Raw genomic sequence first — 16,641 nt, forward strand, 5'->3', positions numbered from 1 at the left:
AAGCTTAGCCCAGTGCACCTCAGCCCTGCCCTGGAGACATCAGGCTACAGTTGCCCACAGCTGGAAAGTCATCCCAGGCCAACTCCAGTGAGCCAGAGGGGCAGGCAGATACCAGCTCCCAACTCAGGGGTTGCACATGCTGGTGAGTTTTAGGTTATTTTCTTAAATGAGTGAGTTGAAAAGACAGAGAAAATTGCTTACAATTCACCAGAATACAACAGACGGAGAATAGCACCCCTTGGCAGGCCCCTCACACCATTTGCTGATATTTCCTTAGAGGCAGGCCCAGTGTATTCAGTGCCCATGGAATTTGTCATGAAGTTCACCACTTGCTGCCGAACCGTATTGCACAATCTTCATTTTATTTAAAAAATTATGTATTCTCCTTTGTGGTTGCAGCATGAACCTTGGAAATGTGAGGAGAGAGTAACTGATACAGCGATGGTCTCCTGAGTTTGCAGGGGGCCTGAAACAATAGCATCAAGAAGTGTAAACTGCATGATTCATCTTAGTCAGGGCTCCATGGACTCTGCAATTAAACAGCCAGGGAATTTGCCATCTTTTTCATGATACCATGGAAATTCAGCATCCCTACCATTTTTTTTCATCCAGGCCCTGACACTTTGTTTTCTGTCTCTTCCTACAACTGCCTCTTGTTCTCCAGTTTTCCCCACGAGGGGACATTAATTGGGTTTGAGTGCATGCTCTCTGCACTGTTCTTTGGAGCCAGGCATTTAGGGGTCAGGGAGATGGTTTTGGAGCCCATCTTGCAGCCAAGAAGCGGGACAGCCAGACATGGAGGATGGCGAGCTGGGATTCCGACCTGGAGACCAGAGCAGCCATGATCTGGGAGTTGAATGAGCCACTGAAGCTGCTTACAAACTCCCTCTGTCCTTGGTATGCATAAGGGTGGAAGATGCTTCTAAGCCAAGGCTTACAGACAAATTCTCAGGAACCAGGCCTCAGGCATAGTGAAAAAACCCATCATTAGAAATAATCCCTGTCAAATTTTACGTCAATGAGTATTTTTAACTGAGCTATAGCTGTGTGTGTTTGTGTAGGGTGGGTGGATGGATGGAAATGACAGGTGTTTCTTGGCAATCTAAATTGAAATTAACCAGGTCAGGTTTGCAAAAGCTGGGAGAGCAAGCAGCTATGGAGACATCATCTCTAGAGATGAGAGGAACTTTCATCCTCCAGCAGCCATTTTGTCCTTGGCCTCTGTGCTGAGGAAGATAGCCAGGTGGTTTTTGTGCTGGGATGTTGGTTTCCCTAGGAACTAGGTTTAGACTGTGTGTAAATATTTTATTTCTTACTATTTTAAATAGAAACTCCCCAGCTCAACTGAGCACAGCTCTGAAGAGTTTATAAAATCATTAGCCCTGGTGCTGCAGAACATTGCACAATCACCTCACCCTGCTCTGCTCTCCTAGCAGGCATTCATCTCTTTCACAGCAGAGAAAGTACCAGCCAACAATAGGATTCAATACACAAAGAGGGAGGTGACTCTGCAGGCAGATTTAAATTAGTTCTTCAGCCAGGGAGACAGAATGATGCAGTCACTAAAACAACTAATGGTGGAACACACCCTCCTTGATCAACAAGTCATAAAGTAGAAGCAAGGTCAGATAACTAGTGATTGTCCTACCTCTCCCATATTGTGCCTTTTGTCTACAGTTCTTGCTTGTATCTTGTCTGAACTTGGATTGTAAGCTCTTTGAGACAGGGAATTTGTCTTTGGTATCGAGAAGTATCTTGTGGCCATATGGGTGCTCACTTATAAAATGCCACCCTTCAAAAACAAACAAACAAAAATGCAGCAATGGCCCCAAACACTGCACTAACATTATTGAAGGGTGGAGTGTTCGGGGGCATTACTGGAGTGTTTGGGGCTACTTAAACTCGATTAATGTTTGGAAAACAAGGTTCCAAAAATCAGAAGTTATAAATACATCTTTTTATTGCTTCATGGAATATGGATGAAGTGCTGTTGCTAGCTCTCTCAGCTGTATTGTCTGCATTCTGGCAGATTTTCTCAAAGTGCCTACAGTATCATACTGGTACTTTGTTATTGTTGTACATAAACCTAAATAAATAGTGGAAACAAAAGAACAAGCAAGTATCAGTACAAGGACCCAATTCTGCTTCCATTTAAATCAATAGGAATTTTATTAATAACTTCAGTGAGAGCAAGATCTGGCTCATTTAGGGCTGAGGCCTGCTGAATGTCCTTCAATAGGAAGGGGGGCTGAGCTCCACAAAGATTTGCATGATTAGGATCTAACTTTGCAAGTATTCCCCCAGGATCAATGATTACTCTTCTGAGTAACAGCTGAACAGGAGGGAAGGTACTGTGAAAATTAGCAATTGACAATCAAATCCATAGGTTCATCTTTTTTTTTTTTTTTTTTTTTTTAAAGTCCAATACTGGGAAAGAAAAACACTGTTGTCTGTATCCAGTTTTGCAGATCCACGACCCTTTCTACAAAGCTCAATACCTAAATTTGTGAGAATGCCCCCAAACTCCAATCAGGATAATGATGTCCCTAACCAGTTTGCCAGAAGCTGGGAATGGGGCAACAGGGAATGGATCACTTGATGATTACCTGTTCTGTTCATTGCCTCTGGGGCACCTGGCACTGGCCACTGTCAGAAGACAGGATAGTGGGTTAGATGGACCTTTGGTCTGACCCAGTATGGCCGTTCTTGTGTCCCATTGCGCCACATGCTGCACATGCATGAGCACACACATACATATACACACAGAGACAGAGAGGAAAATATGGTCCAGTCCCCATTCAGTTATTCCAAAATCAAGCAAATAAGGGATCTTGATGTTATCTTCTGGTGACGATTATTTGAATCCTTTACAGTTACAGTTTGAAGCAAGAATTTTCTAAAATGCATTGTAATCAGTTTTTTGATGGGGGAAGAGGGTGGGTTAGGATTGTAAAAACAACCAGAAACATATAAAAGACTCAAGTAAAGTCTAGTACTCCCAGTGGCTGATGAGTGGCTAATGTGGGGACAATCACAAGAACTGTTATAAGTTATTACTCTTATTCAAACAAACAAAAACACACACAAAGCCTACACATGCTTAATCTTCAAATTTTTATTTTGAACAAAATTTTCTTAATCCACAATATCAGATCAAATCAGTTCGTCCATTTCACCTCAGAGACATTTTCTGACCTACTAATTTTCCAGATACAAGAAAAGATCTTAAAACCTTGAAGTTGCTTCAGTAGCAATTAAAGATTGTTTGAGGTCACCAGTTGGCAGAGGTGGGGAAAGAGGAAGGTCTGTTCTGAAATGATAAAAACACTGGAGGAAAACAAACTGAGTATTATAGCAATAATGATCATCTGCTCTAATCAGTACCACATTTCAGAGTCTTGGGGCCGAATTACATCAGTGTAAGTTTTAATCTATGTTTACAGAGGTAGAAGAGAATACAGTACAAATGTGCAGTTTGGGTCCAAAATGTTTTAGTATAAACGAGGCTCCTTCTTACCCAATGTATTTGGCCCTTGATCTGTGTCATATCTGCTGGCTTTCCTGACCCAAACAAGTTTTTACTTCTGCAGAACCAATAAAGCTATGGAAGAGGGAGAGCCTGCCTCACTCATCATCAACAGAGCACTTAGAATTATGATTGTGGAAGCTTTATGAATGATGAATAGGAAAGACATAGAAAAAGCACAGCTGAATTTTCAAAACCCATGTATAGTTTGTAGAGTTGCCAGTTAGAAGAACTTTTTGACTGGAAACTGAATCAGCAACACAGACCATGAAACACAGAATATATCATTGTTACAGAGTCACCATAAAAATCACACGTTAAATGAAAACAAAAGGTAGTTCAGAAAAACAGATCATGGGAACGTTTTTTTTTTTTTTTTTAAATACAGGTATATAAAACCCTTTTTAAGACTCAAATTGGTTAAATAATAATGAGAGGACTTAAAATTGCATTTGAAAAAAAATCATCCTTACTAGATTAGAAACCTGTTTTAGGGCCGATCCAAAGCCAATTAAAATTAATGGGTGTCTTTCCCGTGTAAGATTCTGAGCCTGCCCAGAGACTTGATGTCATTGCAAGAATGTCAGCTTCATTCAACTGAGCACTGAAGTGAACAGAAGTTCAAGGCACTCACCAACCCCTATGAGGAGCTCAGCTTATGGCTGGTCTGGGCCCCTAAAGCAGAGCATTTATACACTCCCGGCCCGGCTATTGGGGCCCAACCTTATTCCTATTGCCATTAATAGCCAAAGTTCCATCAACTTCCATGTAAGTTCTGGTTATCAGGCATTTCTCCTAATACCAAATGCTGAGCCCACAGCTGGACAGGGACTGAGGATATTATTTTACAGTTCTTTTTAAAATTACAAGTATCTTTCATTTTAAATTCTACACATACCTGATGATTGACTGGGATCTTATACTTGCTTACTTAGATATATTGTAAAGATATTTAGGTTCAAAATGTAGGGCTTGTTATTTTAAGAAGTTTCACTAACTCTCAAAATCTAATTTGAGCCAAACCATTTGCATGAAGTGAAAATAATTAGGGGCTTTGGTTTTTTAAATGTGAATGTTCACTTGCTCTGTTGGAAGCCCAAACGCAATAGCATTGCCCAAGTTACAGGAGACAGAATGAAGCTGGCAGGTCTAGCCTTCCCGTTCAATCTGTGTGAACTGCAAATTAAAGTCAATAAAAACAGCAGGAATGGTTAGTTAGATTTTGAAATTCTTAAAAGATTTGTAAGTTGTTATGATTAGTAACATACATAAGGACATTTAAAAAAAAAGATTCTTTGCTCCTTCATAGTATCCTTTGTGTATTTCACAAAAGGTTCTCAGACCTCCATATTATATTTCCCCCTGTCTTGCTTTGCAAGTTTCTGATGCAAGAAAGGAGGAAGGAGATTATGAATTGGAGGATATGATGAGGCAAAGTAGCTCCAGTTCATGTCATAGTGAAAAACAGCAGAGCCAATCACATTGGTCTACATTTCAACCCCATTTTATGTACAGAATTTAAAAGTAACAGGAACAACAATTCATACAGGTTTTACACCTACTGATTTCACTTGTCTTGTCCCTGGGGCACCTGTTTTGGCTAGTGAGTCTGTACGAACACACAGGGCCAACTGGAGTCTACTCTCATTTACACCTGCACAATCCCAATGGCTTTAATGAAATTGTGCAGGCCTAACTGAGGAGAGAGACTGGCACTAAAAGTTTAAAGTGTGATTATGGTGACACCAAAGACAGAAAATGCACAGCTGGATTTTCAGACCCAGTGTGTGTTTTGCTGACACTTAGAACAATCATATTTTGATTTGTAAATAGAGCCAATCACATTAGGGAATTGCTAGGTAAAAATGACCTCATGGTGTTCCATCTTAATTGTGTCTCAGTCAGATTTCCAACTGGTTGAAGAGCACAGGCAGATTTGGAAAGATGAAGGAAAACTCCACCAACACCCTTCCCTTCTCTCCTCCATTGATTAAGGAAATTAAATTACAATCACAGCAGCAATTCACAGTTTTGGTAAATGTGCAAAATCACAGATTTCCCATTTCCATAAACATTTAGTGCAAATTCCTGTGGTTAAACAGGAGGGGCTGGGAGTATAGAGATGAAAAAAAGACCAATTCACACGACTTCAATTAATCACAGTGTATCTAATATAAGTATTCATCTTAACCCAAGGAGAAAAATCCCTTCCTTAGGGCTCAAGCACACATTCAAGTAGGAGAAAAATAGTACATTTAATAAAATGCACATAACCTCAAAGGCCATGCATCTGGATATGGCACTAAAGTCTGCAGCAGTCCCATGCAGGGGATAGTTGCTTTGAAGGGTGGGAATAACACCATTAATAAGAAAGCCACTAGTTTCTGTTCCTTCACTCCTTGGTTCTGGATGCCAAGGAGCAGTAAAGGATGGCCTGTTACAATGGTAGGGTCTAATACAAGCAAGCTACCTTTGGGTCCCCCTTAGACACAGAGATTGTCTCACAGGGCCTGCTAAAGAGGAAATGTCAGGCTACAAGTTGCACTCAAATTAATTCTGCTATTGGGATTACACTGTGAGTTGGTGAAGGCATGAGGCCCTCCAAAAGGGCACCTCATTTCTTCCCTGTAGTCATTTTCGTGAAGGGAGGTCCTGGCAGAGAACTAAAGGAAGAGGTAAAAACGCACTGAATCTGGAGTGGGGGACTGTGTGGATGAATCAGAGTCATTGTGGACCAGGCATCATTGTATGTTGTTAAAAGAGACAAGACTTGTTTCCGAGTTGCCTCGCAATACCTCCCACTGTGTCTCACCCAGCACTTGCTTCCCCTGTTGATTGACAGTGGCCATATAGCTCCCCCTTCCCCTCGTGACATAGGGTGAGTTGCAGCAGATGTGCCTCACCACAGCAGGCCCACCCCTGTCCATGAAGACAGGGACCAAACAGCCTGCAGTCTCAACACAGCAAAGATAACAGATGGCAGGCAGATATCAGACCTGAGCCAGAGACTTCTACTTTTCCATAGGAAACACGGCTCAGGATCAATTCACCTGGAATCTCCTTAGGGAGTCATCTCACCAGCCCCTGCACCCTCTTTAAACAGGATAAAAGTCCCAGCACAGAATGTGTGACATATCCTTAGGAAACCAAGAATCACATTTCTGTAGCAAATACGATTAAAGTGCATTCATATGGCAGAAAAACACTCAGTCCCTCCTAGAGTAGTAGTGTGGAAAATGCCAGTAATAGAGGTTTGTCTTTCTTGAGGGAGGAACATCTGGCAGCCTCTTGAATGCCAGCTGTATGGGGACAGTCCCTTTAATCACTGCAGTGTCAGCAGCTACTAGTTTCCTGAGTTTAAATATTGTTTTCAGTTCTGTACCAAAAAAATCTCCCAAGTCAGCTCGCCTCAATTCAGAAAGCACTGTGGTCTTTGTGGGACCAAGGGAAGGAAGATACCGTGTATCACAGGGCGAGAGAGGAGTTACTGATCAGTTCATAGTTGCACTGTGGTCAGGATCTCCTGTAAATGGATGAAACCCCAGTGCTGGCACATTTTTCTGTCTGTTTCTGTAGAGAGTTACAGAGCTGGACAAACACCAAACTTCTCAACTCAGCTCCTAGCCAACACAGCAACAAGGACACATGGAAGAGGGGAAGAGGAGACTTGGACAGCGTGTCCATCCTGCAGCACGGTGCATTCCTGTTGCATCTGGAGAGCTCTTAATAGCTATGGAGTGTGGTGTCCATACTGGAGTTTCCACTAGCACCTGGAGAAAGTAATTGCTTCAACACAGGGCATCCACATTGTGGAGTCAGGAGAGATGTGTCTCAGACATGGTAGACCTCCTCCTCTTCCATGGCATGGTTGACTTCCCCTTGAAGTTGTCTGAAGGTGGTACGCCTCAGGATCTCCCAGCCACGGTGGGAACTGCTCTGGGATGTGCTCCGGGACACTGAAGGAGCAACTGGTGCTAGGTCCTTCTTGTAGGGGAACTCCCCATCCAGCTTCTCTGAGCGTTTGTCAAAGTCCTCCTTATCCTGGGTCTTAAACGCTTCTGTGTAACGATGCATCTTTTGCTTGTTGGGATCGACCCTGTCTTCTACCCTGTAGAAAGGTGAGAAGAAGTTGAATACACCAGAAACATCCCAGCTTCTCAACAATCACTAGCAACTCCACCAAGCAGCGCTCTCCCAGCACCACATCCAGCACAAGGCTTAGCACATCCATGGGGGAACTAGTCACAAGTAGAGCTCCTTTAGCTTCCTCCTGTTTATACACACACACTATTGAAGGAGACCCACCACCTCCACTGTCTTCTATCCATTCTCCCCACTGTCCCAAAACCTTCACTGGCATTGTTTCCTTCCCGCTCTCCAGTTCTCTATCCCCTTCACTGATTTCCTAACCACACCTTCCCCTTCCCCTTTGACCAACTGCAAATTCTTGGTGGACTTGCTCCACTTGACCCCACATCTACTTCCTCTTCCCAATTGCTAGTTCGTCTCTTCTGATCTTAATAATCTGCCCTTCCCTGTGATTCTCCAAGTTGAGTCCCTGGGAAAGACACTCTTCCCATTGTGCTGCACTTTGCACCTGAAGCTCACCCCTTCTGATCCACTTCCCCTCTTTTGTTCCACCCAGGAACCTTCCTTCTCTGCTTAGCTCGCTGCTGTCTCTCTGAGGGTAGTGCTCTGCCATGCTGTGTGTTGGTAACAGGTACACGGTAGGACTGCACACATGATTGGAGTGTGTCAGCACCATTCTCCCCTTGAGGGGACCACCTGGGAGGTGTGGTGTACACGTGTGTGCATGTGCAGGGGAAGGGATGGGGGGGTGGGCTACACAGCACTCTCAGCTGTAAGCTGTTGCCCATCAGTGACACTGTATAGCTAAGCTGCTCATTGTCTCCAGCAGGCTTGACATCCACAAGCATCCATCTGCTGAAACCTGCTGAGAGCCCCATTGTATAGTGCAATGGCTCCCCCTTGGGGCCTGATCCACAAAACACAGACGTGTGAAAGGATAAATCCAGACATTGGTCTTATTCTCCTCTCACAGTGGTAAGAATCAGGAATAAAACCAGAGAAGTGAGAGGAGAATCAGGCCTGATGTTATCCAAATCAGAAGAAACAAGTTATATTGAAACCCTAGTACAGGACTTAAACCAAAATTCTGGATCAAAACAACTTCAAACTTTGAGGGTGGTTGTTGGAAATTGGTCCAAATTTTGTGTCTTGGGTCCACTCCCTGCTGAATACATTCTACTTTGGAAACACACGACATAGAATCATAGAATATTAGGGCTGGAAGAGACCTCAGAAGATCATCTAGTCCAATCCCCTGCTCAAAGCAGGACCAATTCCCAACTAAATCATCCCAGCCACGGCTTTGTCAAGCCAGACCTTAAAAACCTCTAAGGATGGAGATTTAACAACCTCCCTAGGTAACCCATTCCAGTGCTTCACCACCCTTCTACTGAAATAGTGTTTCCTAATATCCAACTTAGACCTCCCCCACTTCAACTTGAGACCATTGCTTCTTGTTCTGTCATCTGTCACCACTCAGAACAGCCTAGCTCCATCCTCTTCAGAACCCCCCTTCAAGTAGTTGAAGGCTGCTATCAGATCCCCCCTCACTCTTCTCTTCTTCAGACTAAATAACCCCAGTTCCCTCATCCTCTCCTCGTAAGCTAACTCATATCCAGCTTCTCGTCCACTGTAATCCCCAGGTCTTTTTCTGCAGAACTGCTGCTTAGCCAGTCCAATATAGTAACTTGACACTGTGGGGATCATGTTAGACCCCAGGGTCCTGTCCAAATGCCCCTTTCTATTATTCTTGTCTTGTTTTGGAAATATTTGAGTGCATTTCAGTGCTGGTGAAAGCTACTAGGCTGACAGGCCCAGAGACTGAAGCCTTCTGCTTATCTAATGCAGGGGTTCTCAACCTTTTTCTTTTTGAGGCCTCCCCAAACATGCTATAAAAACTCCACATCCCACCTGTGCCACAATAACTGGTTTTCCGCATATAAAATCCAGGGCCAGCATTAAGGGGTAGCAAGCAGGGCAATTGCCCTGGTCCCCACGCCGCAGGGGGCATTCTGAAGCTAAGTTGCTCAGGCTTCTGCTTCAGCCCCAGATGGCGGGGCTCAGTGCCCCAGGCTTCAGCCCCATGCAGTGGGACTTCGGCTTTTTTTGCCCTGGGCCCCAGCAAGTCTAACACTGGTCTTGCTTGGTGGACCCCCTGAAACCTGCTCGCGGCCCCCCAGAAGCCCCGGACCTCTGATTGAGAACCACTGATCTAATGCACAGGGAAAAGCTTCCCCAGCCACACAACAACCCAACAAATGCTCTGCATACTTGGTGGTATGTGAGAGAAAAAGAAGAATTAAGACTCTGTAGCCCACTCAGGGCCTTGTTGAGACTGCCAGGTAGGAAGTGGCTTCTGGGATATGAGCATCTATCTATGAAGAGCTGGACTGAACATATCAACTCATTTCACATTGAGTGGCACTTGAAGTACCTCTAATGGGATCAATGCTTAGCCAGCTGTGTCCTAAGCCAGGTTGGAATCTGTATGGCGGAATGGCTTCATGGACCATTCCCTGAGCCACTGGAGCCAGCTAGTCCCAGTCTCATTCCTTGCATTGTTACGCTGTCCCCTTCTCTTTCTCTGTGCCGCACACTTACATGCAATTCTCTCACAGGTGGGTGTATCCTAGAATCATAGAAGATTAGGGTTGGAAGAGACCTCAGGAGGTCATCTAGTCCAATCCCCTGCTACAGCTGGTCAGAACATTTTAGTCAAACCACCTTTTCACCGAAAAATGCTGTTTTGATTAAAATGATTTTTTTTTTTGCAAAGTCCTATTGATTTCAACAACACATCATTTTTGGGGGAAAAAATGGAAATCTGTTTTTGTGAACATGTCCAAGTGTACCATTTTGAGATTCCAGGGATGAAAACTTTCAATTTTTCATGTTAAAATTACTTTTTGTTTTTAAATTTACTGTATTTTATATCAAAAATAATAAAGGGGTCAACATTTAAGCAAAACACTTCAAATTTATCAAAACAAATTGTTTCAATTGATCTAAAATGAATGTTTTTTGAAATTTCATTTAGTGAAAAATGTCAAAATTTTGGGGTTTGGTTCTGATTCAGTTTGAACATTTTTTTGAAATCTTGAAACTTTTCAGAGGATGGAAGATCCATTTTCTGACCATCTCTAGTGTGTACACACATCCACATCCACAAAGAACATATCGTAGAGGGAGACTCACCTAAGGTACCACCGGTCCCCCAGTCCATACTCCCGTCCACAGATCCCAGAGCGAGGCCAGAGGCATCGTGGAAGTTTCCGTTCCAGCATGACAGTAGTGGCAACAACCTTCCCAAATAAAAATGAGAGAGAGGAAAGTAAAAAAAAACAAACCCAAAGCACTATTTGAAAAACCTCACTTTGAAAATCATTAACAACACCTCCATGAGCAGAGTTTAGAGGTACTGAAGGAAAGAGAGGCAGCACCTCTATCCTGTCTACTGAAGGGTTGCTCACTATTTTTGCTTTAATTTCACCAAGGGTTGAGCAAACCATGGACCATCTTCAAACAACAGAAAACAGAATGTTCTTCCTCCTTAAACATGGTGGCAGGGAATAAGCCAGTCAGTGAACAGTCTATAGGAGATGCCACTGTGGTTATGCAAATATTACAGCCATGAGCAGGGTGAGTGTCCAGTTACCATCAGGAACCCAATACCCTGCAACATCAGGAAAGTCAACCATTAAACTTCCTGGTCTGTCTTGGAAAGTCAGGAGGTAGCAGAGAAAGGTATAACATGATCCAATGGCTGGAAATTTAAGTGAAACAAATTCAGACTGGAAATAAGATGTACATTTTTAATAGGGAGAGTAATTAACCATTGTAACAATTTATCAAGGGTCGTGGTGAATTCTCCATCACTCACAATTTTTAAATCAAGATTGGATTTTTTTTCCCCTAAAGGATCTGCTCTAGGAATTATTTAGGGGAAGTTCTATGGCCTGTGTTCTACAGGAGGTCAGACTAGAGGATCACAATGTCCCTTCTAGCCTTGGAATCTGTGAACCTATGAGGAGTGTCAGTGAGTGAGGAATATAAAGGGGTTGGGATGGACAAGAGAGGACAAACAGGTTTCTGAATGGTGGTTTGAAATGATATGGAGGTGTGGATAGAGCACAAAGAGACAGAAAGGCTGGTCCAGATGTCAAGAGCTGCAGAGGAGAAGGCTCTCACACCGAGAGTACCCATACTATGTGAAGGGAATGGAAAAGATGGTGCTTGATACGCAGAGGGAATGAGACAGGAGACAGATAGGCTGGAGCAGACCTATCAAGGTGGAGGTGAGTTAAACTGGATCTTGAAATAAATGAGAGGCCAAGCCCATGGAGCTGTGTAAGGATGAGGGTGATGTGGCCATGCTTCTTTGCACTGCAGGAGCGATTAGCTGCACCTATCAGCACTTCTACCAGGGACAACTCTCTTCATTCTGTACTGGAAAGATTTCTCCATTGCCTGGCCTAACACGACAGAGCCCTCACCTGTGCTCTCCAAAGTTCATCCCGCTCGTGGGCCACGCGCCAGTGGGTGTCGCCCATCATGGCGATGAGCAGGTTGAGCATGAGGAGGGTGGCGATGACGGCAAAGGCAAAGTACACTACACTGTACATGAAGGGCAGGTCCACGCTGTAGTTGGCAGGCCCATCAATGATGGTGAGGAAGAGCTCAAAGGTGGTGAACAGAGACATGGGATAGCTGTAGAACTGGCCCAGCTCTGTGGGGTTCTCTGTCTGGAAGATTATGTAAAAGGCTGGAGGGGCACAAGGAAAGGAAGAGAGAGAATGTTACAATAGGAATAATGCCCTGTGGTCAGCAACAGAGAATCTGAGGGGTGGGATCAGAATGGGGATTATTGGAGTGTAAGATCTTCTGGACAGGGACTATGTCTATCTGTGTGTGCAACTCCCCTCATGATGGGAGCTAATTCCTGACTGGGGCCTTTGGGCTTTACAATAATATAAGCAATTAATAATAAACAAGCTGTGACATAGCAGAAGGCCATGCTGGGGAAAGTTCTAGCATCATTTCCACAGAAATATACTCCTGAGGAAATCCTGCACCAAAAAAAATTAAAAATTCTGTGCCAAAAAAATAAAAACTCTGTGCACAATATTTTAAAAGTCTGCAAATTGTATTTGTCCACAAATAAATGTGGAGGCTCCAGCATGGCAGTGGGGAGGACAGACCACTGGCTGCACAGAGGTGGGAGATCACCCTGCAACTCCCACCACCCCCAGGACATGGACTTGGTGCTGAGGCTGCACCGGACCCTGATACAGCGCAAGGGACGGACCTGCCCTAGAAACACCACGGGGCCCTGCCCCTCCACACCAGGCGCATCAGATGGGGGCAGGCAGGCTCAGCCCACCACGATCCAAGTGTGGAGGGGCTTAGTGTGGAGGAATTCAGGTGCAGGGTGGGAGGGTTCTGTGTGGGGCAACCTGGATGTAGGGGGATCTGGATGCACAGGAGCTCGTGCAGGGGAGCGGGGGGGGGGATGTTCTGGGTGCAGGGGGGGATCCAGGTAAAGTTGGTTGGAGCTTGAGAGGGGGATTGGGTGCTGGGGGAGTGCGGCTTGGTGGGGTGGGGGTCTGGGTGCAGCTTGGAGCTCAGTGGGATGGGGGTCCAGGTGTGTGTAGGGGGGCTCATCGGGGTGGTCCAAGTGCATGGGGGGTGAGGCTCATTGGGGAGGGGGTTTAAGTGCGGGGGGACTCAGCAGGGGGTGGTCTGGGTGCACGGGTGGGAGTCTGGATGCAGGGGGGTGGGGCTCAGCAGGGAGGGTCCAGATGCAGGCAGGTGGGGCTTGGCAGGGGGGATCCAGGTGTGGGGCTTGGTGAGGCGTGGTTTTGGTGTGGGGGTGGGGGTCCGTTTGCAAGGAGGAGGTGTCCAGATGCAGGGGGAGCTAGGTTCCGGGGGTGAGGCTCAGCAAGGGGGTCTGAGTTTGGGGGCCCCCAAATGCACAGGTGTTGGGCAGACGGGGAGCAGCTCTCCGTAGTGACCCCTCCCCTGTTGGTTGAGGAGTGATGGAGGCAGGAAGCGGGGGGTGGGGGAGGCAGAGCTGTGGGAGGTTTCTTGGGGTGGGTCTTACCCCGCTCTGGCCCCGGTTGCTCCATGGAGGGGAAATACGCTCCTCCCCCACCCTCAGCCCAGCTGGGACTAGCAGCTGATCCTAGTGCAGGATAGGAATCCCTGGTTGGGGTGTCCCTAGAGCTAGGTGTGGGAGGGTGGGGCATGATGGGAATGGGGGGGTCCAGGTGCTGGGGGGCTTCAGATGCACAAGGTGAGGCTCAGCAGAGGGTCTGGATATAGGGAGTCTCACTATAGAAGCACGGGGGTTGGGCGGATGGGGGGTGGGTCTGACCTGGCACCAGCTGGGGTGTCCCTAGCCCCGACCCCCCACAGTGATTTACCTCTCTGCTGGTTGCTCCAGGCACATGAAACAATGTGCCTGTGCTGCTAGGGAGGGGCGCACGGCCACGCTTGCATTTTCTCTTTGCTTCCCCATCAGAAAGTCATTTTTCTGCCGGAAAGCAAAGAAATCTATGGCAGATATTAATTCTGCATGCGAGCAGTGGTGCAGAATTCCCCCAGGAGTAGAAATAGAAGCCATGTGTTGTCACAGCCCTAGCTGGCTCTCTCACAGACAGCAAGGTGATGCTAGGCTGAATTACCCAGATAAGACATGGCGAGACAGCAGAGGGAACACAGCCTGGTTTACAAATTATGGTCTCACCTGATGAAAAGCCAAGTATCACCACCGCCATGAGCCAACAGAAGCGCATGAGGTCTCCAAATATCATCTGCAGAGCAAGGAGACAGGTATAGTTGCCATGAGACCCGACTCTCCCACCAAGCCAAGGACCTTTCCCCCTTCTCACTGTGTGATACTAAATATATCTGATGTTACAGGTATGTTGAAGAAAGGATCATCAGAAAGCCCTTATGGCTAACACCTGTGTCCAGTGGAAAAGGCATGCATCTTTCCCCTATGGGCAAGACCTGAGTTCTTCCTGTCACAGAAAAGACCCCATTCCCATGTTCTAATATAAATCCTGTTGGAGGAAGTCTGCTCTTCTGGTTTCCCCTGTCTGGATTTGTGTACTGGGATCAGTCTCTGTGTAACAAGGCTGTGTTGTCCTTACCTTCTGAATCATGATGGTGAAGGGTCCCAGCATCTGAAATCCTCGTGCGAAGTACATGACGTTGCACCAGCCCAGCACCAGGGCGAAGGACATGGGGACCACCTCTCCAGTGGTGCTGGTGAGACGCATCACCATGGTCACCAGGATCATACAGGCATAGGTGATGCTGAAGAGGAAGAGGGAGAGCCAGGAGGATCAGCATGGGAATCACATCATCCTTCTTTCTTTTGTGTTCACACACAGGTACACTCTATCCCACATGTAGATGAAAACGGGCTAAAACTTACACTCATCTGTGCTTGCTCACTTGCCTGCTCACAGGCATCTCTCTCTCTCTGTCTCTCTGATGCACATAAACTGATACAGAAGGAGAAAGATGCAAAGAAAAGCAACACCCAGAAGAGGAGAGAGAGCAGGTCTAATGACAAGGTAAAGGACAGCTGGATAGCAAATGAGAGACAAGCTACTTATGAGATTTGGAGATGTGGAACCTCACATGATGACGTGGAATGGTCCTCCCAGGATGGTTTGTCCGAAGTACTTGGTGGCTCCAACTCTAAGGATATCTGGAATCTAAGAGGAACACTCTGTTAAGTTTGGAGATCAGATGGGTTATGCCCAAGGAGATGATCAGAACGATAATTCCCAAACTACATAGAGTTCTGTTCATCCATTGATCTTACAGCTAGTTGTCCTGGATATTCAGGAAATGCAGTCACATATGGGGAGGAACATGGAAGCCGTTTAAGAGCACAGAGCATTACACAAACATCCTAGATCCAGATGGAGCTACATTTTGCCAAAACAGTGGGGACAACACCCTAACTCTTCTCTGAAGTTCCTGAAATCCTTACTGCCAAGTGGCCACAACCTCAGTTTCAGGTCTTATCTGATAGATGGCTCTTCCAGTAGCATAGTGCTCCATAGTACCCTGCCGAGGCACTAGGGTTCAAAGAATGGCCCCTACTGAGTCACCAACACAGGCCAGTCTCTGTTTAGCTTAAGTAAGAGCTCTCTTGATTAGAATCCAGGGCTGTATTACTCACACTGTTGCTCTTACCTCCAGGATCAATATCACTACAGCTCCAATTACTGTGATCAGCTCCCCGACCAGCCTGAGTTCATCCTCATATGTCACATAGGATTCCTGAAAGGAGAAAAAGAGGGGCTACTGGTTGGTATGGGGGAACACTATAGTTTCTGGAGAGGCCACAAGAGCCATCCAGGTCCAGGCTGAGCACCTGAGACATCAGGACACAGAGAATTTCCCCAACTGTATTCCCTCCCTGAAAAAGAGTATGGGGTGAGTAAATGAAAGAAGGCATAGCTGCAGCCACTGAGGTCAGGAGACAGTAGGATTTCCCCGATAGGTTGGACTGATGCCCCCAACCCTACCCGTGTGGCCCTCCAATCCCCATACACAATGCACCTGCAGCATTTTCTGGACGTAGATGGTGTTGTCTCTGTCATTCGTTTTGTTTTCTGATCGAGCTTTCAGAGGTCGGTAAACACAGCACATGGTGAAGCAAATCATGTACAGCACGTAGAACAAGGCCAGGAAACAGAAATAGGGATGTCCATACATATTCCACTTCAGGCTCACCAGCTCCTTCACAGGTGTCAGGTCTAAAATCTGACGGGCCTGAGAGAGAGAGAGAGAGAGAGAGAGAGAGAGAGAGAGAGATCAGTTATTAGCTGTGAGAGACATTGGTTTATAGGCACTCTCTACACTAGTTCCTGGGAGGACATTAACACAAGCTAATTTCTCCAAAGGCATCTCAGCATGAGGACACTACATTCATCTCATACACAAGCGAATTCTCAGGTCAAGTTGCATTAGCCCAGCTGCCCATAAGACTGTTGGACAAAGTG

The 16,641-nt window shown here is 45.8% G+C and overlaps 1 protein-coding gene across 1 annotated transcript in view; it reads right to left on the reverse strand.

The window, feature by feature from the left end:
* Positions 1 to 7,357: 7,357 nt before the first annotated feature.
* LOC135884761 (transient receptor potential cation channel subfamily V member 6-like) overlaps positions 7,358 to 16,641 on the reverse strand; it is a 38,521-nt gene continuing 29,237 nt past the window's right edge. The window contains exons 8-15 of the mRNA XM_065412306.1: positions 16,199 to 16,411; positions 15,830 to 15,916; positions 15,266 to 15,342; positions 14,770 to 14,935; positions 14,361 to 14,427; positions 12,109 to 12,377; positions 10,811 to 10,917; positions 7,358 to 7,634 (exon numbers count right to left, since the gene is read on the reverse strand). Coding sequence (XP_065268378.1) covers positions 7,358 to 7,634; positions 10,811 to 10,917; positions 12,109 to 12,377; positions 14,361 to 14,427; positions 14,770 to 14,935; positions 15,266 to 15,342; positions 15,830 to 15,916; positions 16,199 to 16,411 — 1,263 coding nt within the window. The remainder of the gene's footprint in view (positions 7,635 to 10,810; positions 10,918 to 12,108; positions 12,378 to 14,360; positions 14,428 to 14,769; positions 14,936 to 15,265; positions 15,343 to 15,829; positions 15,917 to 16,198; positions 16,412 to 16,641) is intronic.

The sequence above is a fragment of the Emys orbicularis genome, chromosome 1, assembly GCF_028017835.1.
Source record: "Emys orbicularis isolate rEmyOrb1 chromosome 1, rEmyOrb1.hap1, whole genome shotgun sequence".
In the NCBI taxonomy this organism is placed as follows: domain Eukaryota; kingdom Metazoa; phylum Chordata; order Testudines; family Emydidae; genus Emys; species Emys orbicularis.